The following is a 27,879-nucleotide window of genomic DNA, read 5'->3' on the forward strand; positions in this document are numbered from 1 at the left end:
TACGGTATGATTTGTAATTGATTTTTTTTATTTACAAAAATGTATAGGATGAGCTGTTATTTTAAGTGCTGTACATGTATGGTTTTCTTTTTTATAGTCCATCTTTTTTTACCTTCTGTATTCTACTTATTGAAATTAAAAAAGAGAGGATTGCTATCAAAGCGCTGATCTAACTCCGAACATTTTCTAGAAACATCGTCAGTTGCCCTACAATGTCGTTATTTTTGTATTTGGATAATAGGGGTTCAACATCACGTTGTATAATTCTTTCCACCTATTTGGGTCAACATTTTTAATTAATTCTCCATAGGCGACAATGGTAACGTTTTCCTCCATTGCTCAGTCCATATCGTTTACTTGAACATGTAGGATGGCTCATATCGAAGCTGATACATTTATACATGTTTGGTTAAATTTTCGGGGTGGCAAGTGAGATTACTTTTTTCGTAAATTGCTGGACCCCGGAAGATGGTGAAAAATGTCACTCTCCACATGAAATAATCCCAAAATTCTGATCATAAAACTCAATAAAAAAATTGTCCTTTCTAATAATTTATTTCAGGTCAAATCTACATATTTCTTTTCTCATCACATCAGCTCTATAAAACAGTTCTTATTGTTCATTTATGTCCATTTTTAAAATCACAGCATCCACAATTGTATCGCGGACTAATATTGTTTTTTAATTACGTCATCTGAGTTCCTCATCTCAAGGTCTATTAGGGACCCTGACCCATATTAGATCAGCAAATGTCAGATTCCACTTGTATTGCAGAATGAATTTCTTCGGTACACCTTTTCGAACAATTCTGTGAAGTTTTTTTCCGCATCTGAAATAAAATAAGTTAATTTTTAGTATTTTTAAGTAAGCATGCTTATTACTGTTCCTTATATCTTTTAGTAGAAAAAAAGCACAAAATCCATATGTTATCAATTCACAATTTAGACATTGATTAAGACTCTTCATAGATTAAAGTGCCATTTAACAAACCTTCATTACCTAACTGACTTTATAAAAATCATCATGTTTAGATGATGAATCATGAAAATATTGTGTTTTTTACTGTAAATAAGGTAGATTTAAGGATTTTTTCACTCAGAAAATAATGTTTTTGATATTTATTTCTTTCATAGAAGGAATAGAACATTTTTATTTTTTAATAACTGTTAAGATCATTCACAGACAATTCTAAAACAGGTTTTAGTTTTAAAATCCATCAAGTAATAACCATTTTAGAGTTCTTTTTGTGTGAGTGTTCAAATAGGGAAAAATGGTGCTTTTCTTTAGTGAAGATAACATTGTGACGTCATCGCTTTTGTGACGTCATGACTTTATGATGTCATAATTTAGAATTATACAAACATAACAGAGTGTGTATTTATTCAATAATGAAAGGGAAAAGGAAAAGAAACCAATATAAGGTTGGTAACCAAGCCCATCTATTGCGTTGTGTATCCCTAACAACAGATCAAGGTTGTAGTGTTATTAATGGTGTTGCTCCATCTACAGCTCCATCTACACAGGTTTTAAAAAATTTATCTATGCAAGTTTTACCTGCACCACCTAAACTTAAATTTTCTAATTCCACTACAGATTTGACTCCTAAAAACACCACAGAATCTGTCTGGTTACCCCGCCTTACAGAAAAGGAATTTAAGCTGTACTCAAAAGAGAGTTACGATAAAAAATCTTATGTAGCTCCCCAAACTGAAAAATGTGCGACTACAGTCAAACTACTCAGACCGCATAAATTGTCAGATGATTATTTAGATGAATATTTAGAGGAGAAAAGTACTGAAAATAGAACAGTAGATAGAGATCTTAATATTTTAATGATCAATAGTCTTATAATATGTCATTTAAATAAAAGTCCAAAGTGTGTTGTTCCACATTTTGAACTGGTACAAGAGACTCAATGGGGTCTTGGTTGGATTTGGAAAATGAAGTGTACCAAGTGTAAATTTATTTCAGAAAAATATAAACTATTTAGAGAAATTGACACAGGACGTGCTGGTCGCAAGAGTGCTACAATTAACTATGGGTTTCAGACTGGCGTGATAAACTGTAATATTGGTAATGATAGCGCGCGACTACTTTTAACTAGTTCATGTATTCCTCCTATGTCAAAAGGAACAATGCAGAGAATAACAAATACTGTTTGTGACAAGGTTGTAAAACTTGCGGAAAATGAAACCGAACAAGTGGTTGAGAGTTTCAGAAAGAGAAATGAAACCTTAGGGTTAAATAAAAATAGTCCTGTAAAATTACAAATGGATGGTACCTATCAGAGTGTGCATATAAAAAGTAGGCATAAAATGGGACAAAATGCATCACAAGTCATTGGTATTGCCTGTGAAAATGAAACTGACAATCATGATATCATTGGTTTTCACCTTGTAAACAAACTTTGCTGGGTTGGTGCATGGTTACGCGGTAAAGGTTATGACATTGAATGTCCTAATCACGAGTACTGCACATCAAATACAAATAGGTATGATCCTTTGAGTGAGAAGGATCTTGGGTATGAAATAGGTAAAAAAATTGCTAAACTTGATTTACTTGTGGACTATTGTACTACTGATGGGGATGCAAAAAGTGTACAAGGTCTACAAGAAGCAATGCAGGAAATATTTGACCCTTTATGGTCAGTAAATAGACTGGCAGATACTATTCACCGGGGTCAAAGTCAGTTCCGTGAGGTATTGCGAGCAAAATTTAGTGTCGGTATGTTCCCTGGAGCTACAAAGGCCCAGAGGAATGATATTAAAATAGCTTTTGCCAATGATTTAAAATTACGTTCACATGGTATAATGAAATGTTTATTTGCAAAATATAATGGTGACCGACAACAAATTTCAAAATGTTTGCCACGCATTGTTAAGTCTGTTGTGAATTGTTATAGTGGTAATTGTAGCGATACGTGTAGATGGAGCATAACACTATGTAATGGTGGTATAAAAACTAGTTGGTGGTACAAATCTATTAACCTTAGCAGTCATGGTTTACAAAATGGGTCTTTGAAACCAAATAAGACTGACAAATTATTAATAGAATCATTGTTAGAAATGAAACTGTCTCAGACCGCATTAAATCAGATGCAATTTTTCAGCAATACAAATAAGTGTGAGTCCGTCAATAGGACAATTTCTACATACCTACCGAAGAATAAGAATTTTTCTCGCAATGCCTTAGGCCGTGCATCTGCAGCAGTCTTGAAAGTCAATAATAAACGGGATGTTGCATTGGCTAAGACCCTAAAAGCTGTAGGTTGTGGTCTGGGTAGAAAGTCTCGTGCTGTAGTGGCTCTGAAAAAAATACGTAAACGTGAAATATATGATTGTGCATATCAAAAAAGTTTACGTGTCAAATTAAACAGGTTAAAAGCTCGTAAAAAACAGGCTATCGATTTCTTGTTAAACAAGAGAGTGCGAAACAGGTTGATTAGTGGATATAAAAAACATCAGTTAGAACCAAAGCTATGTCAGAATTCAAGTCCGAAAGAATTCGTTCCACAGCCAGGTTGTAGTTCATGGCCAGATTAACATTTATATTAAAAGGTTACACAATATGGTTTTCTTTCAGCCTTTCAGGAAGCATATGTAGTTATTTATTTATTTATTTATTTACAGAGAATACTAAACATCTAATAATATATTAAAACAAACACTTTTCAGGAAGGCACTGGCTACGGTTACATGGAAATGTAACAATAATAAAAATATTATTGTTACATTGGAGACTAATTTCCGGAATGCAAAGTTGGGAGAGGAACCGAATAATTACGAATGTAACAATAATTACTGAGGCTACAGTTACATTACGTTATTGAAATGAAAACCAGCAATGTACGCTAGATTTATTAAACTTAAATTTTCTATAGTTGTATTGCTTAATTCTTTCATCTGTACTAAACAATACTTGTAATACTGATAACTAATAAACATTATTATTTAACAAATGGTGTTTAGGGTGAAAAAAAATAAAACTTGGGATGCGTTTTAAACGAAACTGAAACAATATCAAGACATAAATTTCATACACTATACAACTTGACGCAAATTGATACACCAAAAGCAAAGTTTGCTAACTGTAACTTAAATACTATTCTGTATATATATGTACATGTATCCGTGGAGGACGTAATTTTCGTTCTTCAAAAATGTGTCGGACTTTAAAAACCATGAAAACCATCTAATGGATTTGTAGAAATTGTCATTGTAAATAAAAAGTTACAGTAAATAAATTGTATGTAATAAATGTATGTATTGTAAATATAAAATAAATGTCTTCAACTTTTATTATTTGGTACATATTACTAGTCCCATCGTACATTGCTGTTTTTCATGTAACAATAACGCAATGTAACCGTAATTATTGTTACATTCGTAATTAAACAAGCCCTTACCCAACCATGCATTCCGGCATTTAGTCTCCAATGTAACAATAATATTTTTATTATTGTTACATTTCCATGTAACCGTAGCCAGTGCCTTTCAGGAATATATGAGCATGATATGAGTTAGTTGTGTTTTTTTTTTAAATTAAAAAGTTTGTTTATTTTAAGTTTGTTATGAAAATGGGATAATGGTCCAAGACACTGAAATAAACCTTGTATCAGGCAAAAAGACCACTTCATATCTCCCAATGCATGCATCCAGCCACAGTACATGCATTTATTGGAAAACGCATACCTTGAAACAAAATTATAAACAAAATAAAACCATGTTAAATGAATATTACAACATTAGGTCATTCACAGTTTGCCTTTGTAACTCGATGTCATATTTGGATTTTTTCCTTTCTGTTATTTTTTCTTTTGTTTTTTGTTTACTTATTTAATTAATGACTGTCATACTTTGTTCATTGATTTGTCTCTATGTTTCACTTTCATTTAGTTCTCTACCGCATGTTTACTTCCTGTGATCACCTGTTGATTGAATGACCCAGTTTTCTGACACAGTAATGAAACCATCAAGAGTTACTCCCCTTGCACTGTAAAAATTAGTAAACACTGGCGAAAAAAAAACCACATAAATGTTTGACTGAGCTTATAATCTTGCATAAACATGTTTGCCATGTTTGTTTCAGTGTCTTGGGGGTATGAGGGTGGGCTTTTTTCCCATTTTCGTTTTTTACTTGTGTTAAAAACTGGTATTTTCAGAGATGATTAATGTGGAGGTAAAATGTGCAAGGTGCATATGTTTACTACAAAATCATAACAAACCACAATTTCAGATTCAGCATGCAGTTAGTATAGTTTGTGCCATGCACAATATGTGTGGTGCATTGGTGTGCAGCTACACATATTTTTCTTTGATTGTTAATCTCCCGAGGTTCTAAAACAATATGGTCTGTATTCACACACAATGCATTATGACAAAGGTGTGAAGCATCTAAATTTTTGGCTAAATCAGTAGATTTCAATTGCAAAATTTTTGCTAAACGTGCAACATTCATTTTAGTACGTTTGGCATTTGGGTATGTGACATTGATCATCCCTAGAATATAATTATTTCTCCTCTGAGTGGCCCCAGTCCAAATAACGCATGCCCCATTTTCTGCCTCTTCACTGTTTATAAGTATAAAATTGGTATATTTTTGATAAAAATCTAAATTATTGGTAGCCATTTTGTATTCTTTTTAATCAAATAGCACTAAAAGAGTGTAACTGACCTCGATTTCAGCAGCTCCCATCCGAAATTGTGATCATTGAACCATGAAACACTCCAACACCTTTGAAATAATAGTTCACAATTTAGATCAGCAAATGTCAGATTCCACTTGTATTGCAGAATGAATTTCTTCGGTACACCTTTTCGAACAATTCTGTGAAGTTTTTTTCCGCATCTGAAATAAAATAAGTTAATTTTTAGTATTTTTAAGTAAGCATGCTTATTACTGTTCCTTATATCTTTTAGTAGAAAAAAAGCACAAAATCCATATGTTATCAATTCACAATTTAGACATTGATTAAGACTCTTCATAGCTTAAAGTGCCATTTAACAAACCTTCATTACCTAACTGACTTTATAAAAATCATCATGTTTAGATGATGAATCATGAAAATATTGTGTTTTTTACTGTAAATAAGGTAGATTTAAGGATTTTTTCACTCAGAAAATAATGTTTTTGATATTTATTTCTTTCATAGAAGGAATAGAACATTTTTATTTTTTAATAACTGTTAAGATCATTCACAGACAATTCTAAAACAGGTTTTAGTTTTAAAATCCATCAAGTAATAACCATTTTAGAGTTCTTTTTGTGTGAGTGTTCAAATAGGGAAAAATGGTGCTTTTCTTTAGTGAAGATAACATTGTGACGTCATCGCTTTTGTGACGTCATGACTTTATGATGTCATAATTTAGAATTATACAAACATAACAGAGTGTGTATTTATTCAATAATGAAAGGGAAAAGGAAAAGAAACCAATATAAGGTTGGTAACCAAGCCCATCTATTGCGTTGTGTATCCCTAACAACAGATCAAGGTTGTAGTGTTATTAATGGTGTTGCTCCATCTACAGCTCCATCTACACAGGTTTTAAAAAATTTATCTATGCAAGTTTTACCTGCACCACCTAAACTTAAATTTTCTAATTCCACTACAGATTTGACTCCTAAAAACACCACAGAATCTGTCTGGTTACCCCGCCTTACAGAAAAGGAATTTAAGCTGTACTCAAAAGAGAGTTACGATAAAAAATCTTATGTAGCTCCCCAAACTGAAAAATGTGCGACTACAGTCAAACTACTCAGACCGCATAAATTGTCAGATGATTATTTAGATGAATATTTAGAGGAGAAAAGTACTGAAAATAGAACAGTAGATAGAGATCTTAATATTTTAATGATCAATAGTCTTATAATATGTCATTTAAATAAAAGTCCAAAGTGTGTTGTTCCACATTTTGAACTGGTACAAGAGACTCAATGGGGTCTTGGTTGGATTTGGAAAATGAAGTGTACCAAGTGTAAATTTATTTCAGAAAAATATAAACTATTTAGAGAAATTGACACAGGACGTGCTGGTCGCAAGAGTGCTACAATTAACTATGGGTTTCAGACTGGCGTGATAAACTGTAATATTGGTAATGATAGCGCGCGACTACTTTTAACTAGTTCATGTATTCCTCCTATGTCAAAAGGAACAATGCAGAGAATAACAAATACTGTTTGTGACAAGGTTGTAAAACTTGCGGAAAATGAAACCGAACAAGTGGTTGAGAGTTTCAGAAAGAGAAATGAAACCTTAGGGTTAAATAAAAATAGTCCTGTAAAATTACAAATGGATGGTACCTATCAGAGTGTGCATATAAAAAGTAGGCATAAAATGGGACAAAATGCATCACAAGTCATTGGTATTGCCTGTGAAAATGAAACTGACAATCATGATATCATTGGTTTTCACCTTGTAAACAAACTTTGCTGGGTTGGTGCATGGTTACGCGGTAAAGGTTATGACATTGAATGTCCTAATCACGAGTACTGCACATCAAATACAAATAGGTATGATCCTTTGAGTGAGAAGGATCTTGGGTATGAAATAGGTAAAAAAATTGCTAAACTTGATTTACTTGTGGACTATTGTACTACTGATGGGGATGCAAAAAGTGTACAAGGTCTACAAGAAGCAATGCAGGAAATATTTGACCCTTTATGGTCAGTAAATAGACTGGCAGATACTATTCACCGGGGTCAAAGTCAGTTCCGTGAGGTATTGCGAGCAAAATTTAGTGTCGGTATGTTCCCTGGAGCTACAAAGGCCCAGAGGAATGATATTAAAATAGCTTTTGCCAATGATTTAAAATTACGTTCACATGGTATAATGAAATGTTTATTTGCAAAATATAATGGTGACCGACAACAAATTTCAAAATGTTTGCCACGCATTGTTAAGTCTGTTGTGAATTGTTATAGTGGTAATTGTAGCGATACGTGTAGATGGAGCATAACACTATGTAATGGTGGTATAAAAACTAGTTGGTGGTACAAATCTATTAACCTTAGCAGTCATGGTTTACAAAATGGGTCTTTGAAACCAAATAAGACTGACAAATTATTAATAGAATCATTGTTAGAAATGAAACTGTCTCAGACCGCATTAAATCAGATGCAATTTTTCAGCAATACAAATAAGTGTGAGTCCGTCAATAGGACAATTTCTACATACCTACCGAAGAATAAGAATTTTTCTCGCAATGCCTTAGGCCGTGCATCTGCAGCAGTCTTGAAAGTCAATAATAAACGGGATGTTGCATTGGCTAAGACCCTAAAAGCTGTAGGTTGTGGTCTGGGTAGAAAGTCTCGTGCTGTAGTGGCTCTGAAAAAAATACGTAAACGTGAAATATATGATTGTGCATATCAAAAAAGTTTACGTGTCAAATTAAACAGGTTAAAAGCTCGTAAAAAACAGGCTATCGATTTCTTGTTAAACAAGAGAGTGCGAAACAGGTTGATTAGTGGATATAAAAAACATCAGTTAGAACCAAAGCTATGTCAGAATTCAAGTCCGAAAGAATTCGTTCCACAGCCAGGTTGTAGTTCATGGCCAGATTAACATTTATATTAAAAGGTTACACAATATGGTTTTCTTTCAGCCTTTCAGGAAGCATATGTAGTTATTTATTTATTTATTTATTTACAGAGAATACTAAACATCTAATAATATATTAAAACAAACACTTTTCAGGAATATATGAGCATGATATGAGTTAGTTGTGTTTTTTTTTTAAATTAAAAAGTTTGTTTATTTTAAGTTTGTTATGAAAATGGGATAATGGTCCAAGACACTGAAATAAACCTTGTATCAGGCAAAAAGACCACTTCATATCTCCCAATGCATGCATCCAGCCACACACAGTACATGCATTTATTGGAAAACGCATACCTTGAAACAAAATTATAAACAAAATAAAACCATGTTAAATGAATATTACAACATTAGGTCATTCACAGTTTGCCTTTGTAACTCGATGTCATATTTGGATTTTTTCCTTTCTGTTATTTTTTCTTTTGTTTTTTGTTTACTTATTTAATTAATGACTGTCATACTTTGTTCATTGATTTGTCTCTATGTTTCACTTTCATTTAGTTCTCTACCGCATGTTTACTTCCTGTGATCACCTGTTGATTGAATGACCCAGTTTTCTGACACAGTAATGAAACCATCAAGAGTTACTCCCCTTGCACTGTAAAAATTAGTAAACACTGGCGAAAAAAAAACCACATAAATGTTTGACTGAGCTTATAATCTTGCATAAACATGTTTGCCATGTTTGTTTCAGTGTCTTGGGGGTATGAGGGTGGGCTTTTTTCCCATTTTCGTTTTTTACTTGTGTTAAAAACTGGTATTTTCAGAGATGATTAATGTGGAGGTAAAATGTGCAAGGTGCATATGTTTACTACAAAATCATAACAAACCACAATTTCAGATTCAGCATGCAGTTAGTATAGTTTGTGCCATGCACAATATGTGTGGTGCATTGGTGTGCAGCTACACATATTTTTCTTTGATTGTTAATCTCCCGAGGTTCTAAAACAATATGGTCTGTATTCACACACAATGCATTATGACAAAGGTGTGAAGCATCTAAATTTTTGGCTAAATCAGTAGATTTCAATTGCAAAATTTTTGCTAAACGTGCAACATTCATTTTAGTACGTTTGGCATTTGGGTATGTGACATTGATCATCCCTAGAATATAATTATTTCTCCTCTGAGTGGCCCCAGTCCAAATAACGCATGCCCCATTTTCTGCCTCTTCACTGTTTATAAGTATAAAATTGGTATATTTTTGATAAAAATCTAAATTATTGGTAGCCATTTTGTATTCTTTTTAATCAAATAGCACTAAAAGAGTGTAACTGACCTCGATTTCAGCAGCTCCCATCCGAAATTGTGATCATTGAACCATGAAACACTCCAACACCTTTGAAATAATAGTTCACAATTTAGATCAGCAAATGTCAGATTCCACTTGTATTGCAGAATGAATTTCTTCGGTACACCTTTTCGAACAATTCTGTGAAGTTTTTTTCCGCATCTGAAATAAAATAAGTTAATTTTTAGTATTTTTAAGTAAGCATGCTTATTACTGTTCCTTATATCTTTTAGTAGAAAAAAAGCACAAAATCCATATGTTATCAATTCACAATTTAGACATTGATTAAGACTCTTCATAGCTTAAAGTGCCATTTAACAAACCTTCATTACCTAACTGACTTTATAAAAATCATCATGTTTAGATGATGAATCATGAAAATATTGTGTTTTTTACTGTAAATAAGGTAGATTTAAGGATTTTTTCACTCAGAAAATAATGTTTTTGATATTTATTTCTTTCATAGAAGGAATAGAACATTTTTATTTTTTAATAACTGTTAAGATCATTCACAGACAATTCTAAAACAGGTTTTAGTTTTAAAATCCATCAAGTAATAACCATTTTAGAGTTCTTTTTGTGTGAGTGTTCAAATAGGGAAAAATGGTGCTTTTCTTTAGTGAAGATAACATTGTGACGTCATCGCTTTTGTGACGTCATGACTTTATGATGTCATAATTTAGAATTATACAAACATAACAGAGTGTGTATTTATTCAATAATGAAAGGGAAAAGGAAAAGAAACCAATATAAGGTTGGTAACCAAGCCCATCTATTGCGTTGTGTATCCCTAACAACAGATCAAGGTTGTAGTGTTATTAATGGTGTTGCTCCATCTACAGCTCCATCTACACAGGTTTTAAAAAATTTATCTATGCAAGTTTTACCTGCACCACCTAAACTTAAATTTTCTAATTCCACTACAGATTTGACTCCTAAAAACACCACAGAATCTGTCTGGTTACCCCGCCTTACAGAAAAGGAATTTAAGCTGTACTCAAAAGAGAGTTACGATAAAAAATCTTATGTAGCTCCCCAAACTGAAAAATGTGCGACTACAGTCAAACTACTCAGACCGCATAAATTGTCAGATGATTATTTAGATGAATATTTAGAGGAGAAAAGTACTGAAAATAGAACAGTAGATAGAGATCTTAATATTTTAATGATCAATAGTCTTATAATATGTCATTTAAATAAAAGTCCAAAGTGTGTTGTTCCACATTTTGAACTGGTACAAGAGACTCAATGGGGTCTTGGTTGGATTTGGAAAATGAAGTGTACCAAGTGTAAATTTATTTCAGAAAAATATAAACTATTTAGAGAAATTGACACAGGACGTGCTGGTCGCAAGAGTGCTACAATTAACTATGGGTTTCAGACTGGCGTGATAAACTGTAATATTGGTAATGATAGCGCGCGACTACTTTTAACTAGTTCATGTATTCCTCCTATGTCAAAAGGAACAATGCAGAGAATAACAAATACTGTTTGTGACAAGGTTGTAAAACTTGCGGAAAATGAAACCGAACAAGTGGTTGAGAGTTTCAGAAAGAGAAATGAAACCTTAGGGTTAAATAAAAATAGTCCTGTAAAATTACAAATGGATGGTACCTATCAGAGTGTGCATATAAAAAGTAGGCATAAAATGGGACAAAATGCATCACAAGTCATTGGTATTGCCTGTGAAAATGAAACTGACAATCATGATATCATTGGTTTTCACCTTGTAAACAAACTTTGCTGGGTTGGTGCATGGTTACGCGGTAAAGGTTATGACATTGAATGTCCTAATCACGAGTACTGCACATCAAATACAAATAGGTATGATCCTTTGAGTGAGAAGGATCTTGGGTATGAAATAGGTAAAAAAATTGCTAAACTTGATTTACTTGTGGACTATTGTACTACTGATGGGGATGCAAAAAGTGTACAAGGTCTACAAGAAGCAATGCAGGAAATATTTGACCCTTTATGGTCAGTAAATAGACTGGCAGATACTATTCACCGGGGTCAAAGTCAGTTCCGTGAGGTATTGCGAGCAAAATTTAGTGTCGGTATGTTCCCTGGAGCTACAAAGGCCCAGAGGAATGATATTAAAATAGCTTTTGCCAATGATTTAAAATTACGTTCACATGGTATAATGAAATGTTTATTTGCAAAATATAATGGTGACCGACAACAAATTTCAAAATGTTTGCCACGCATTGTTAAGTCTGTTGTGAATTGTTATAGTGGTAATTGTAGCGATACGTGTAGATGGAGCATAACACTATGTAATGGTGGTATAAAAACTAGTTGGTGGTACAAATCTATTAACCTTAGCAGTCATGGTTTACAAAATGGGTCTTTGAAACCAAATAAGACTGACAAATTATTAATAGAATCATTGTTAGAAATGAAACTGTCTCAGACCGCATTAAATCAGATGCAATTTTTCAGCAATACAAATAAGTGTGAGTCCGTCAATAGGACAATTTCTACATACCTACCGAAGAATAAGAATTTTTCTCGCAATGCCTTAGGCCGTGCATCTGCAGCAGTCTTGAAAGTCAATAATAAACGGGATGTTGCATTGGCTAAGACCCTAAAAGCTGTAGGTTGTGGTCTGGGTAGAAAGTCTCGTGCTGTAGTGGCTCTGAAAAAAATACGTAAACGTGAAATATATGATTGTGCATATCAAAAAAGTTTACGTGTCAAATTAAACAGGTTAAAAGCTCGTAAAAAACAGGCTATCGATTTCTTGTTAAACAAGAGAGTGCGAAACAGGTTGATTAGTGGATATAAAAAACATCAGTTAGAACCAAAGCTATGTCAGAATTCAAGTCCGAAAGAATTCGTTCCACAGCCAGGTTGTAGTTCATGGCCAGATTAACATTTATATTAAAAGGTTACACAATATGGTTTTCTTTCAGCCTTTCAGGAAGCATATGTAGTTATTTATTTATTTATTTATTTACAGAGAATACTAAACATCTAATAATATATTAAAACAAACACTTTTCAGGAATATATGAGCATGATATGAGTTAGTTGTGTTTTTTTTTTAAATTAAAAAGTTTGTTTATTTTAAGTTTGTTATGAAAATGGGATAATGGTCCAAGACACTGAAATAAACCTTGTATCAGGCAAAAAGACCACTTCATATCTCCCAATGCATGCATCCAGCCACAGTACATGCATTTATTGGAAAACGCATACCTTGAAACAAAATTATAAACAAAATAAAACCATGTTAAATGAATATTACAACATTAGGTCATTCACAGTTTGCCTTTGTAACTCGATGTCATATTTGGATTTTTTCCTTTCTGTTATTTTTTCTTTTGTTTTTTGTTTACTTATTTAGTTAATGACTGTCATACTTTGTTCATTGATTTGTCTCTATGTTTCACTTTCATTTAGTTCTCTACCGCATGTTTACTTCCTGTGATCACCTGTTGATTGAATGACCCAGTTTTCTGACACAGTAATGAAACCATCAAGAGTTACTCCCCTTGCACTGTAAAAATTAGTAAACACTGGCGAAAAAAAAACCACATAAATGTTTGACTGAGCTTATAATCTTGCATAAACATGTTTGCCATGTTTGTTTCAGTGTCTTGGGGGTATGAGGGTGGGCTTTTTTCCCATTTTCGTTTTTTACTTGTGTTAAAAACTGGTATTTTCAGAGATGATTAATGTGGAGGTAAAATGTGCAAGGTGCATATGTTTACTACAAAATCATAACAAACCACAATTTCAGATTCAGCATGCAGTTAGTATAGTTTGTGCCATGCACAATATGTGTGGTGCATTGGTGTGCAGCTACACATATTTTTCTTTGATTGTTAATCTCCCGAGGTTCTAAAACAATATGGTCTGTATTCACACACAATGCATTATGACAAAGGTGTGAAGCATCTAAATTTTTGGCTAAATCAGTAGATTTCAATTGCAAAATTTTTGCTAAACGTGCAACATTCATTTTAGTACGTTTGGCATTTGGGTATGTGACATTGATCATCCCTAGAATATAATTATTTCTCCTCTGAGTGGCCCCAGTCCAAATAACGCATGCCCCATTTTCTGCCTCTTCACTGTTTATAAGTATAAAATTGGTATATTTTTGATAAAAATCTAAATTATTGGTAGCCATTTTGTATTCTTTTTAATCAAATAGCACTAAAAGAGTGTAACTGACCTCGATTTCAGCAGCTCCCATCCGAAATTGTGATCATTGAACCATGAAACACTCCAACACCTTTGAAATAATAGTTCACAATTTAGATCAACAAATGTCAGATTCCACTTGTATTGCAGAATGAATTTCTTCGGTACACCTTTTCGAACAATTCTGTGAAGTTTTTTTCCGCATCTGAAATAAAATAAGTTAATTTTTAGTATTTTTAAGTAAGCATGCTTATTACTGTTCCTTATATCTTTTAGTAGAAAAAAAGCACAAAATCCATATGTTATCAATTCACAATTTAGACATTGATTAAGACTCTTCATAGCTTAAAGTGCCATTTAACAAACCTTCATTACCTAACTGACTTTATAAAAATCATCATGTTTAGATGATGAATCATGAAAATATTGTGTTTTTTACTGTAAATAAGGTAGATTTAAGGATTTTTTCACTCAGAAAATAATGTTTTTGATATTTATTTCTTTCATAGAAGGAATAGAACATTTTTATTTTTTAATAACTGTTAAGATCATTCACAGACAATTCTAAAACAGGTTTTAGTTTTAAAATCCATCAAGTAATAACCATTTTAGAGTTCTTTTTGTGTGAGTGTTCAAATAGGGAAAAATGGTGCTTTTCTTTAGTGAAGATAACATTGTGACGTCATCGCTTTTGTGACGTCATGACTTTATGATGTCATAATTTAGAATTATACAAACATAACAGAGTGTGTATTTATTCAATAATGAAAGGGAAAAGGAAAAGAAACCAATATAAGGTTGGTAACCAAGCCCATCTATTGCGTTGTGTATCCCTAACAACAGATCAAGGTTGTAGTGTTATTAATGGTGTTGCTCCATCTACAGCTCCATCTACACAGGTTTTAAAAAATTTATCTATGCAAGTTTTACCTGCACCACCTAAACTTAAATTTTCTAATTCCACTACAGATTTGACTCCTAAAAACACCACAGAATCTGTCTGGTTACCCCGCCTTACAGAAAAGGAATTTAAGCTGTACTCAAAAGAGAGTTACGATAAAAAATCTTATGTAGCTCCCCAAACTGAAAAATGTGCGACTACAGTCAAACTACTCAGACCGCATAAATTGTCAGATGATTATTTAGATGAATATTTAGAGGAGAAAAGTACTGAAAATAGAACAGTAGATAGAGATCTTAATATTTTAATGATCAATAGTCTTATAATATGTCATTTAAATAAAAGTCCAAAGTGTGTTGTTCCACATTTTGAACTGGTACAAGAGACTCAATGGGGTCTTGGTTGGATTTGGAAAATGAAGTGTACCAAGTGTAAATTTATTTCAGAAAAATATAAACTATTTAGAGAAATTGACACAGGACGTGCTGGTCGCAAGAGTGCTACAATTAACTATGGGTTTCAGACTGGCGTGATAAACTGTAATATTGGTAATGATAGCGCGCGACTACTTTTAACTAGTTCATGTATTCCTCCTATGTCAAAAGGAACAATGCAGAGAATAACAAATACTGTTTGTGACAAGGTTGTAAAACTTGCGGAAAATGAAACCGAACAAGTGGTTGAGAGTTTCAGAAAGAGAAATGAAACCTTAGGGTTAAATAAAAATAGTCCTGTAAAATTACAAATGGATGGTACCTATCAGAGTGTGCATATAAAAAGTAGGCATAAAATGGGACAAAATGCATCACAAGTCATTGGTATTGCCTGTGAAAATGAAACTGACAATCATGATATCATTGGTTTTCACCTTGTAAACAAACTTTGCTGGGTTGGTGCATGGTTACGCGGTAAAGGTTATGACATTGAATGTCCTAATCACGAGTACTGCACATCAAATACAAATAGGTATGATCCTTTGAGTGAGAAGGATCTTGGGTATGAAATAGGTAAAAAAATTGCTAAACTTGATTTACTTGTGGACTATTGTACTACTGATGGGGATGCAAAAAGTGTACAAGGTCTACAAGAAGCAATGCAGGAAATATTTGACCCTTTATGGTCAGTAAATAGACTGGCAGATACTATTCACCGGGGTCAAAGTCAGTTCCGTGAGGTATTGCGAGCAAAATTTAGTGTCGGTATGTTCCCTGGAGCTACAAAGGCCCAGAGGAATGATATTAAAATAGCTTTTGCCAATGATTTAAAATTACGTTCACATGGTATAATGAAATGTTTATTTGCAAAATATAATGGTGACCGACAACAAATTTCAAAATGTTTGCCACGCATTGTTAAGTCTGTTGTGAATTGTTATAGTGGTAATTGTAGCGATACGTGTAGATGGAGCATAACACTATGTAATGGTGGTATAAAAACTAGTTGGTGGTACAAATCTATTAACCTTAGCAGTCATGGTTTACAAAATGGGTCTTTGAAACCAAATAAGACTGACAAATTATTAATAGAATCATTGTTAGAAATGAAACTGTCTCAGACCGCATTAAATCAGATGCAATTTTTCAGCAATACAAATAAGTGTGAGTCCGTCAATAGGACAATTTCTACATACCTACCGAAGAATAAGAATTTTTCTCGCAATGCCTTAGGCCGTGCATCTGCAGCAGTCTTGAAAGTCAATAATAAACGGGATGTTGCATTGGCTAAGACCCTAAAAGCTGTAGGTTGTGGTCTGGGTAGAAAGTCTCGTGCTGTAGTGGCTCTGAAAAAAATACGTAAACGTGAAATATATGATTGTGCATATCAAAAAAGTTTACGTGTCAAATTAAACAGGTTAAAAGCTCGTAAAAAACAGGCTATCGATTTCTTGTTAAACAAGAGAGTGCGAAACAGGTTGATTAGTGGATATAAAAAACATCAGTTAGAACCAAAGCTATGTCAGAATTCAAGTCCGAAAGAATTCGTTCCACAGCCAGGTTGTAGTTCATGGCCAGATTAACATTTATATTAAAAGGTTACACAATATGGTTTTCTTTCAGCCTTTCAGGAAGCATATGTAGTTATTTATTTATTTATTTATTTACAGAGAATACTAAACATCTAATAATATATTAAAACAAACACTTTTCAGGAATATATGAGCATGATATGAGTTAGTTGTGTTTTTTTTTTAAATTAAAAAGTTTGTTTATTTTAAGTTTGTTATGAAAATGGGATAATGGTCCAAGACACTGAAATAAACCTTGTATCAGGCAAAAAGACCACTTCATATCTCCCAATGCATGCATCCAGCCACAGTACATGCATTTATTGGAAAACGCATACCTTGAAACAAAATTATAAACAAAATAAAACCATGTTAAATGAATATTACAACATTAGGTCATTCACAGTTTGCCTTTGTAACTCGATGTCATATTTGGATTTTTTCCTTTCTGTTATTTTTTCTTTTGTTTTTTGTTTACTTATTTAGTTAATGACTGTCATACTTTGTTCATTGATTTGTCTCTATGTTTCACTTTCATTTAGTTCTCTACCGCATGTTTACTTCCTGTGATCACCTGTTGATTGAATGACCCAGTTTTCTGACACAGTAATGAAACCATCAAGAGTTACTCCCCTTGCACTGTAAAAATTAGTAAACACTGGCGAAAAAAAACCCACATAAATGTTTGACTGAGCTTATAATCTTGCATAAACATGTTTGCCATGTTTGTTTCAGTGTCTTGGGGGTATGAGGGTGGGCTTTTTTCCCATTTTCGTTTTTTACTTGTGTTAAAAACTGGTATTTTCAGAGATGATTAATGTGGAGGTAAAATGTGCAAGGTGCATATGTTTACTACAAAATCATAACAAACCACAATTTCAGATTCAGCATGCAGTTAGTATAGTTTGTGCCATGCACAATATGTGTGGTGCATTGGTGTGCAGCTACACATATTTTTCTTTGATTGTTAATCTCCCGAGGTTCTAAAACAATATGGTCTGTATTCACACACAATGCATTATGACAAAGGTGTGAAGCATCTAAATTTTTGGCTAAATCAGTAGATTTCAATTGCAAAATTTTTGCTAAACGTGCAACATTCATTTTAGTACGTTTGGCATTTGGGTATGTGACATTGATCATCCCTAGAATATAATTATTTCTCCTCTGAGTGGCCCCAGTCCAAATAACGCATGCCCCATTTTCTGCCTCTTCACTGTTTATAAGTATAAAATTGGTATATTTTTGATAAAAATCTAAATTATTGGTAGCCATTTTGTATTCTTTTTAATCAAATAGCACTAAAAGAGTGTAACTGACCTCGATTTCAGCAGCTCCCATCCGAAATTGTGATCATTGAACCATGAAACACTCCAACACCTTTGAAATAATAGTTCACAATTTAGATCAGCAAATGTCAGATTCCACTTGTATTGCAGAATGAATTTCTTCGGTACACCTTTTCGAACAATTCTGTGAAGTTTTTTTCCGCATCTGAAATAAAATAAGTTAATTTTTAGTATTTTTAAGTAAGCATGCTTATTACTGTTCCTTATATCTTTTAGTAGAAAAAAAGCACAAAATCCATATGTTATCAATTCACAATTTAGACATTGATTAAGACTCTTCATAGCTTAAAGTGCCATTTAACAAACCTTCATTACCTAACTGACTTTATAAAAATCATCATGTTTAGATGATGAATCATGAAAATATTGTGTTTTTTACTGTAAATAAGGTAGATTTAAGGATTTTTTCACTCAGAAAATAATGTTTTTGATATTTATTTCTTTCATAGAAGGAATAGAACATTTTTATTTTTTAATAACTGTTAAGATCATTCACAGACAATTCTAAAACAGGTTTTAGTTTTAAAATCCATCAAGTAATAACCATTTTAGAGTTCTTTTTGTGTGAGTGTTCAAATAGGGAAAAATGGTGCTTTTCTTTAGTGAAGATAACATTGTGACGTCATCGCTTTTGTGACGTCATGACTTTATGATGTCATAATTTAGAATTATACAAACATAACAGAGTGTGTATTTATTCAATAATGAAAGGGAAAAGGAAAAGAAACCAATATAAGGTTGGTAACCAAGCCCATCTATTGCGTTGTGTATCCCTAACAACAGATCAAGGTTGTAGTGTTATTAATGGTGTTGCTCCATCTACAGCTCCATCTACACAGGTTTTAAAAAATTTATCTATGCAAGTTTTACCTGCACCACCTAAACTTAAATTTTCTAATTCCACTACAGATTTGACTCCTAAAAACACCACAGAATCTGTCTGGTTACCCCGCCTTACAGAAAAGGAATTTAAGCTGTACTCAAAAGAGAGTTACGATAAAAAATCTTATGTAGCTCCCCAAACTGAAAAATGTGCGACTACAGTCAAACTACTCAGACCGCATAAATTGTCAGATGATTATTTAGATGAATATTTAGAGGAGAAAAGTACTGAAAATAGAACAGTAGATAGAGATCTTAATATTTTAATGATCAATAGTCTTATAATATGTCATTTAAATAAAAGTCCAAAGTGTGTTGTTCCACATTTTGAACTGGTACAAGAGACTCAATGGGGTCTTGGTTGGATTTGGAAAATGAAGTGTACCAAGTGTAAATTTATTTCAGAAAAATATAAACTATTTAGAGAAATTGACACAGGACGTGCTGGTCGCAAGAGTGCTACAATTAACTATGGGTTTCAGACTGGCGTGATAAACTGTAATATTGGTAATGATAGCGCGCGACTACTTTTAACTAGTTCATGTATTCCTCCTATGTCAAAAGGAACAATGCAGAGAATAACAAATACTGTTTGTGACAAGGTTGTAAAACTTGCGGAAAATGAAACCGAACAAGTGGTTGAGAGTTTCAGAAAGAGAAATGAAACCTTAGGGTTAAATAAAAATAGTCCTGTAAAATTACAAATGGATGGTACCTATCAGAGTGTGCATATAAAAAGTAGGCATAAAATGGGACAAAATGCATCACAAGTCATTGGTATTGCCTGTGAAAATGAAACTGACAATCATGATATCATTGGTTTTCACCTTGTAAACAAACTTTGCTGGGTTGGTGCATGGTTACGCGGTAAAGGTTATGACATTGAATGTCCTAATCACGAGTACTGCACATCAAATACAAATAGGTATGATCCTTTGAGTGAGAAGGATCTTGGGTATGAAATAGGTAAAAAAATTGCTAAACTTGATTTACTTGTGGACTATTGTACTACTGATGGGGATGCAAAAAGTGTACAAGGTCTACAAGAAGCAATGCAGGAAATATTTGACCCTTTATGGTCAGTAAATAGACTGGCAGATACTATTCACCGGGGTCAAAGTCAGTTCCGTGAGGTATTGCGAGCAAAATTTAGTGTCGGTATGTTCCCTGGAGCTACAAAGGCCCAGAGGAATGATATTAAAATAGCTTTTGCCAATGATTTAAAATTACGTTCACATGGTATAATGAAATGTTTATTTGCAAAATATAATGGTGACCGACAACAAATTTCAAAATGTTTGCCACGCATTGTTAAGTCTGTTGTGAATTGTTATAGTGGTAATTGTAGCGATACGTGTAGATGGAGCATAACACTATGTAATGGTGGTATAAAAACTAGTTGGTGGTACAAATCTATTAACCTTAGCAGTCATGGTTTACAAAATGGGTCTTTGAAACCAAATAAGACTGACAAATTATTAATAGAATCATTGTTAGAAATGAAACTGTCTCAGACCGCATTAAATCAGATGCAATTTTTCAGCAATACAAATAAGTGTGAGTCCGTCAATAGGACAATTTCTACATACCTACCGAAGAATAAGAATTTTTCTCGCAATGCCTTAGGCCGTGCATCTGCAGCAGTCTTGAAAGTCAATAATAAACGGGATGTTGCATTGGCTAAGACCCTAAAAGCTGTAGGTTGTGGTCTGGGTAGTGTTTTATACTTATAAACAGTGAAGAGGCAGAAAATGGGGCATGCGTTATTTGGACTGGGGCCACTCAGAGGAGAAATAATTATATTCTAGGGATGATCAATGTCACATACCCAAATGCCAAACGTACTAAAATGAATGTTGCACGTTTAGCAAAAATTTTGCAATTGAAATCTACTGATTTAGCCAAAAATTTAGATGCTTCACACCTTTGTCATAATGCATTGTGTGTGAATACAGACCATATTGTTTTAGAACCTCGGGAGATTAACAATCAAAGAAAAATATGTGTAGCTGCACACCAATGCACCACACATATTGTGCATGGCACAAACTATACTAACTGCATGCTGAATCTGAAATTGTGGTTTGTTATGATTTTGTAGTAAACATATGCACCTTGCACATTTTACCTCCACATTAATCATCTCTGAAAATACCAGTTTTTAACACAAGTAAAAAACGAAAATGGGAAAAAAGCCCACCCTCATACCCCCAAGACACTGAAACAAACATGGCAAACATGTTTATGCAAGATTATAAGCTCAGTCAAACATTTATGTGTTTTTTTTTTCGCCAGTGTTTACTAATTTTTACAGTGCAAGGGGAGTAACTCTTGATGGTTTCATTACTGTGTCAGAAAACTGGGTCATTCAATCAACAGGTGATCACAGGAAGTTGTTAGCGAGGCTCGATGGTGGATGCACAGTTTTTATCACAGCACAAGTTTTATCCATTTTAATGCGTTATAGTTGACTTTTACCAACACCAGTGTAATATAATGTACAGATATGCACCCGTTGTCCATTTAATCCTTTAATTCAGAACTTTTTTAGCGTTTTAAGTTATAATTGACACTTTTATCACAATTTTTTACACCGGCTTGCCGGCGCCATCTTGGAAATTTTTACATAGTGTATATAGAACTTTTACCCAGTGAACTTTTACCGGTACATGTATATTTTTAATAACGTTTTAGTGGTTTTGTTTCTGCTTGGTTTCATATCACTCAATCATCATCATTATGTCATTAACTAGACGTAGTCACAGAACTAGAAATGCGCCAATTGTCTATACCCCTACAAGACTGGGGACCGAAGTAGCCACTTTAAATACTAGGCGTAGATCTCAAGAGCAAAGAAACTCAAATATAGACAATAGTTATAATGATACAAATGCTCAAAATGAAACATCTGTTCCATACACACTAAATATTGATAAAGCAATGTCAGGCAAAATAGAGGCAGCAAATAGGGAAAGTCAAATCCGAGTTGAAATGAAACATGACAATTTAGTGCTTGAATTAACAGCAGCGTGCTATGAAGAATTTAAATCTGTTGTTAAAGGATGCCTTGTCTCCAAACATATCAAATATGACATTACTACTAAAACTGATAAAAACAATCTTCTAGTTGAGGAACAAATATCAGTAAAGAATAGTCACAAAAAACAGCAATATAGAATAAATTGTTACAACACCAGTAGTAGAGTACTTATAAATGGCAACGCTTTGGAACTATTCTTGCGTAACATCTTACCAGAGGTAGTTATCTTACTTAGTCAAAATAAAAGCTTTGATAAACTGAACTCATTAATAAGTCAAACCTGCAGTAAATATCTTCAACAATCAAACTCTAAGTATGGTACGCCAACTGCGCCAATAAAACACACAAAATCCAATCAGGAGCCTAACAAGGATGCAAATCCGGCAAAAGTTAAAACAACCATAGCTACTACTACTCCATACCCTGTCCTGGGACATTGTTCTACTACAGGTCAACAGACAAGTGTTAACAATAATACTACTGTAAATAAGGTTCAAAGTGAGAGTACTCGTAACAACAATACTACCGTTAATATGGTTCAAAGAGAGAGTGTTCGTACCAAACATAAGCCAACAAATGAATCAACCATTAACAGTCCTTCTATATTAAGTGATGTAACAACAGATCCTGAACTAATACAGGATACAGACTCTTATGCAATATGCCCCATATGTAATGTATTCTGCAAGGCCAACTCAGTAGAATGTAGTATTTGTACCTACTGGTTCCACTACGTATGCCTGAACATTCAACCTAAAGAATCAAGAGCGCTTGAGACCTCAAATAGTCCATATACCTGTCGTGGTTGTGTACACATGCAAGACTTTCTCGATTGTGAGCAAGCCGTCAACAGATCGTCTATCATCATTTCAACATCATATGACACCAGTATGTCAACGCCAGATGCAATCAGTAATGCACCAATAACGACTGATAAAACCATTATCAATACCCAAGATGTAACACCTAACTCCACTCAACTGAAACGTGGAAGACCAAAGAAAACCACTTCTAGTAACACAGAAGAAGCCAATGACAGCGTATCTGTACAACAAACTCCAACCTCTTGTGCAGATCTAGTGACAAAAAACAGCATGTCTCAACAAAATATTGAAGTTGTTCCTCGTTCCGAACTACAAAATAAGGAAAAGCAACTCCGTGCTATTGAGAATAAATTAAGCAAAACTGAACTTGATCTTAATCAAACAAAGAAACAACTTGTAACGGCAAAAGCATTCATAGCTAAGCTTGAAGACAAATGCAAAGATATGGAAGAGTCGAATCGCATCCAAAAAACAAAAATACTTTTACTAGAGGGTATACACAACAATGATGAAAACCAGCCTAGAAACAACCCATCTTTACAACGCCAATGCAGCTGTACTGTAAGTGAAAATAACCCAATGATGCAGATATATGAACAGCGAATTCGTCAACTTGAACTTGAGAATGTCCGTAATGCCTGTCGGATGGACAGCATTGAAAACTTAGTAAAAATTGAAAATTTAACAACACAATTGAACATCAGTAAAAATAATGCTCAAACCCACGGTACTTCAAGTCAAAATAGTCTTAATAGTGCAACTCTACCTACATTCCAGACACGGAATAACGGGATCCCGATTGTTATAAACCATCCAAATGCTCGAAACGTAGGAAATGATAACTCTCCTCAGAACTTTAATCAAGCATCGACAAATAGTGGCCATCCGTCTAACATCATAAACGAAAATGTACAACCAGCCAAACTAAATACTACGCATGCTACTAGTAATGACTCCTTACCCACAGACAACTCCAAGCAGCCTTTAACTGGGAATTCGGATAGTATGCAAAGGCAACAGGCAACATTTTGCCCAACAAATCAGTCTTTTTTAGTGAATGCACCGACTCTAACCAAACCACCGTGGATGAATTACAGCCATTGTCAGATAAAACCCATGCAAACTCAACAACAACATGTTGCACCAGTCATATATCGACATCCTCAAATGGTCCATCAAAATCAGATGATGGCAGCAAACCCACACTTTCCTCAGAAAATCATGAGACAAATTCCAACAAACTTCGTAAACTTAAGCTGGTATCCTACAACGTCGAGGGTTTCCGCTCCAGTAAACCGTATCTAACATTACTGGAAAAAATGTCAGACATTCTCATTCTACAGGAACACTGGCTTTACAACTTTGAAAAGGACGAAATGGAACATTTTTTGAATAAATACAAATGTCACGTTAAATGTGTAGACGATACAAATCCCATATCACCACTCCAGAGACCTAGAGGGATGAGTGGGACGGCAATATGCTATAAAAGGGAAATTTCAAGCTCTGTCACCGAAAAATCTGATGGATCAATGCGCATAAATGTCATTAAGGTGGATGTAAAACCTAAACCACTATTAATAATAGGTGTATACATGCCGTGTAGAGGTGGGACCGACGCTGATAGAGACTACCGTGAAATAACTGATGAACTCTCAGAAATTATTTTGAAATATAAATCGTCATGTGACATAGTTATCGCTGGAGATACGAATGCTAGTACTGCAAGAGATAAACCAAACAGTAGAGACAAATTATTTTTAGATTTTATTAAAGAACATAATTTTTATACCCCTAATGGATTAGGACAGGAAAACACTTACTTTCACCCTAGTGGTATGAGCTCAACACAGATTGATTACATCCTGGAAAGTACACCAGGACTAGTTACCAACTTTAGAGTCCTACAACGTCACCCACTTAACACGTCTCAACACGACCCAGTTGCTGGCTGCATCGATGTTGACCTGGATACTTATAATTCAGAACCTATTATCTCAAACTTACCGCCAAGAGTAAAATGGGAAAAGATAAACAAGGAAAAGTACCAAAATATGGTCTCAAATAAACTTTTAGAAATAAATTTAGAACCGGAAAAGTCTACCTATAGTGAACTCTCAAATGTAACAAGCGAATTATGTGCCATACTTGACACTGCAGCAAGAGCATGTGCTCCGACTCAAAAAAGTAAGAGCAAACCAAAATCATCCCGTTCATGGTCACCAGCTATAAACAAAGCTTGCAAAGTTAGTAAACAAAAATTCTGGGAGTGGAAATGTGACGGGCGTCCATTAAATTTAAACTGTATGTCACTCATTAACATGAAGGAGGCAAAAAAGAGACTTCGCTCTACCCAAAGACAGCATGAGGCAATGTTACGCAAGTCAAAATATGAAAAAATCATGAAAGCCCATGAGGGTGATCAGCAAACCTTTTATCGTCTTATTGCCAATCAAAGAAAAGATGGATCCGTACAAACTACATGCCTGAAAGTAGAAGAGAACCTTCTATCAACGCCCAATGATATTCGGAATGGATGGGCTGACTATTTTGAAGAACTCGCAACTCCACACTACAACAAAAACAGCTATCAAAACCAAGTTGAACTTGATTGTTTATTTTTGGAAGACATCTTTAGATCTGAACAAAAATCACAAATCATTGTAAGTGAAGAATTAGTCAGTGAAGTAATATGTCAACTGAAAAATGGAAAAGCTGCTGACAGCGCTGGCATCTGTAGCGAACATCTTAAATATGGTGGAAAAACTCTGGTCGTCATGTTAACTAAACTCATAAATTTGATATTTCAATCTTGTACTTTACCGGAACTCTTCGAAATGGGCTTAGTTAGTCCCGTGTTCAAAAACAAAGGTAAACCAGCCACTGATCCAAACTCCTATAGGAAAATCACCGTCACAAGTGTTATCAACAAGGTCATGGAAAAACTCCACCTGGATGACAATAGTACCATCATTAACAAAATACAAAACTATCTGCAACGTGGATTCACAGCAGGAATCTCACCAATATTTGCTGCCATCATAATAACCGAACTTTTTGCGGAGGCAAAAGACAATAAACTATTGCTTATCCTTGCATTATTAGATGCCCAGAAAGCTTTCGACAAGTTATGGCACAGCTCACTTCTTAGAAAATCATATCAGATTGGAATTGAGGGAGATAAGTGGCTTATGCTTAAAGCCTGGTACAACGAACTAGTATCCCAAGTCAAGTGGAGTGGTGGTCTCTCTCGTCCATTTCCAGAGAAGCAGGGTGTTAGACAGGGTGGTGTGTGGTCACCCACAGCCTACAAAATCTTCATTAACCCCCTCTTGGACCTTTTACAAAAAAATGGACTAGGATGTTACATTGGGTCAATTTACTGTGGGACTCCTACTGTCGCAGATGACATATGCCTAGCATCAAACTGCCCATATGAGCTACAAGCCATGTTAGACCTCCAGGAAAACTATGCACTGCAAGAAAACTACACTCTAAGTGAAACAAAATCTACAGTATTAGTAACTGGAAATCAGGACACGCATGAATTTTTACTCAACGGCTCACTGATTCAGCAGTCTGAAACTGCCACACATCTTGGAATAACCAGAGATAGCAAATCACGATTTGACTCAAGTACAGTGGTCCAGGAACGTATAAGCACTGCTCGTAGAGCAACCTATGCAATGATGGGAGCAGGATTGCACGGTATTAATGGTCTAAACCCATGTGTCTCAATACACTTAATTCGTATTTACATAATACCACGTTTGACATATGGACTGGAAGCCATACGACTAGCAGCAAAGGATCTTACTACCATCAATCAATATTATAAGCGGCTACTTAAACAGATACAGCACTTACCAGACAAGGCTGCTGATTCCGCTTGCTATTTGCTACTAGGTGAACCACCAATTAAAGCAGAGATACATAGGAGGATATTAACAACTTTTGGCAACATCATAAGAAATTTTGATTCTATAGAACATCAATTAGCATGGCGTCAACTAGCAACAAAATCAAAATCGTCAAATAGTTGGTTTATCATGGTGAAATCCATACTGGAACAATATGATCTACCTTCATGCTACGACCTTCTTCAAAACCCACCGGGAAAATTAACCTGGAAAGAACTTGTAAAACGAACTGTAAATAGTTATTGGGATAACAAACTGAAGTTAGAAGCTGCATCTAAATCCTCTCTGAAATATGTAGATATTGACCGCCTCTCAATTGGTAAGACACACCTGATATGGAGTAGTGCTGGACAAAACACTCATGCTATAACAAAAGCCTCTATAAAATGTAGGATGCTACTTGGAGTGTATACTCTACAAGCAAATAGACATAAGTTCAACCAATATGAAGTAGAACCGACATGTCCGCTCTGTAAGCAAGGTCCTGAAGACAGAACTCACTTTTTAGTTCAATGCCAGCATCTTACTTCGATTAGACAACCTTTTATAGATGCCCTAAGCAAAGCTATCGAGGAAATGTCACCGGGATTATACCAACAAATAACATCAGAACCAACCCAGCTTACACAGATCATACTGGATTGTTCGTCTAGTCACCTAGTGCTACCTCAATTTTACAATAGACTGGAATGTATTAGTAGAGGATTATGTTATGCACTCCATATTGCACGTAGTACCGCTTTGGAGATTCACTACAAGTAATGTGCTTGAATTACTTGCCTGCATACCATTGACATTTATCATACCTTTAAAATTATTGAGTGATTGAAACACAGTAGAAACCATCCCGCTCTTAGTGTATATAGACTTCTTCTTTTTAGTTTTGAGTAATTGTGGGACAGTGCATATATATATGTAGTG

The 27,879-nt window shown here is 34.3% G+C and overlaps 1 protein-coding gene across 1 annotated transcript; it reads right to left on the reverse strand.

Moving 5' to 3' along the window:
- Positions 1 to 536: 536 nt before the first annotated feature.
- LOC139492145 (uncharacterized) lies at positions 537 to 14,438 on the reverse strand. Its single transcript, XM_071280286.1, has 8 exons — positions 14,413 to 14,438; positions 14,069 to 14,242; positions 12,374 to 12,523; positions 9,874 to 10,047; positions 8,175 to 8,324; positions 5,675 to 5,848; positions 3,161 to 3,306; positions 537 to 830 (listed from the first exon to the last, which is right to left on the reverse strand). Exons 1-8 carry the CDS (start codon positions 14,436 to 14,438, stop codon positions 754 to 756), a joined length of 1,071 nt encoding a protein of 356 aa, XP_071136387.1. The 3' UTR covers positions 537 to 753.
- Positions 14,439 to 27,879: the final 13,441 nt, after the last annotated feature.

Source organism: Mytilus edulis, chromosome 10 (assembly GCF_963676685.1).
Source record: "Mytilus edulis chromosome 10, xbMytEdul2.2, whole genome shotgun sequence".
NCBI lineage: Eukaryota > Metazoa > Mollusca > Bivalvia > Mytilida > Mytilidae > Mytilus > Mytilus edulis.

Excerpts from the sequence above, each read along its gene's own strand:
- LOC139492145 (XM_071280286.1), bottom strand. The coding sequence starts at position 14,438 with ATGATGATTTTTATAAAGTCAGTTAG. Across the intron at positions 12,524-14,068 it reads TGGGAGCTGCTGAAATCGAG|AGCCACTACAGCACGAGACT; the intron begins GTCAGTTACACT and ends TATTTTTTTCAG. Across the intron at positions 5,849-8,174 it reads AAATTCTTATTCTTCGGTAG|ATGCGGAAAAAAACTTCACA; the intron begins GTATGTAGAAAT and ends ATTTTATTTCAG.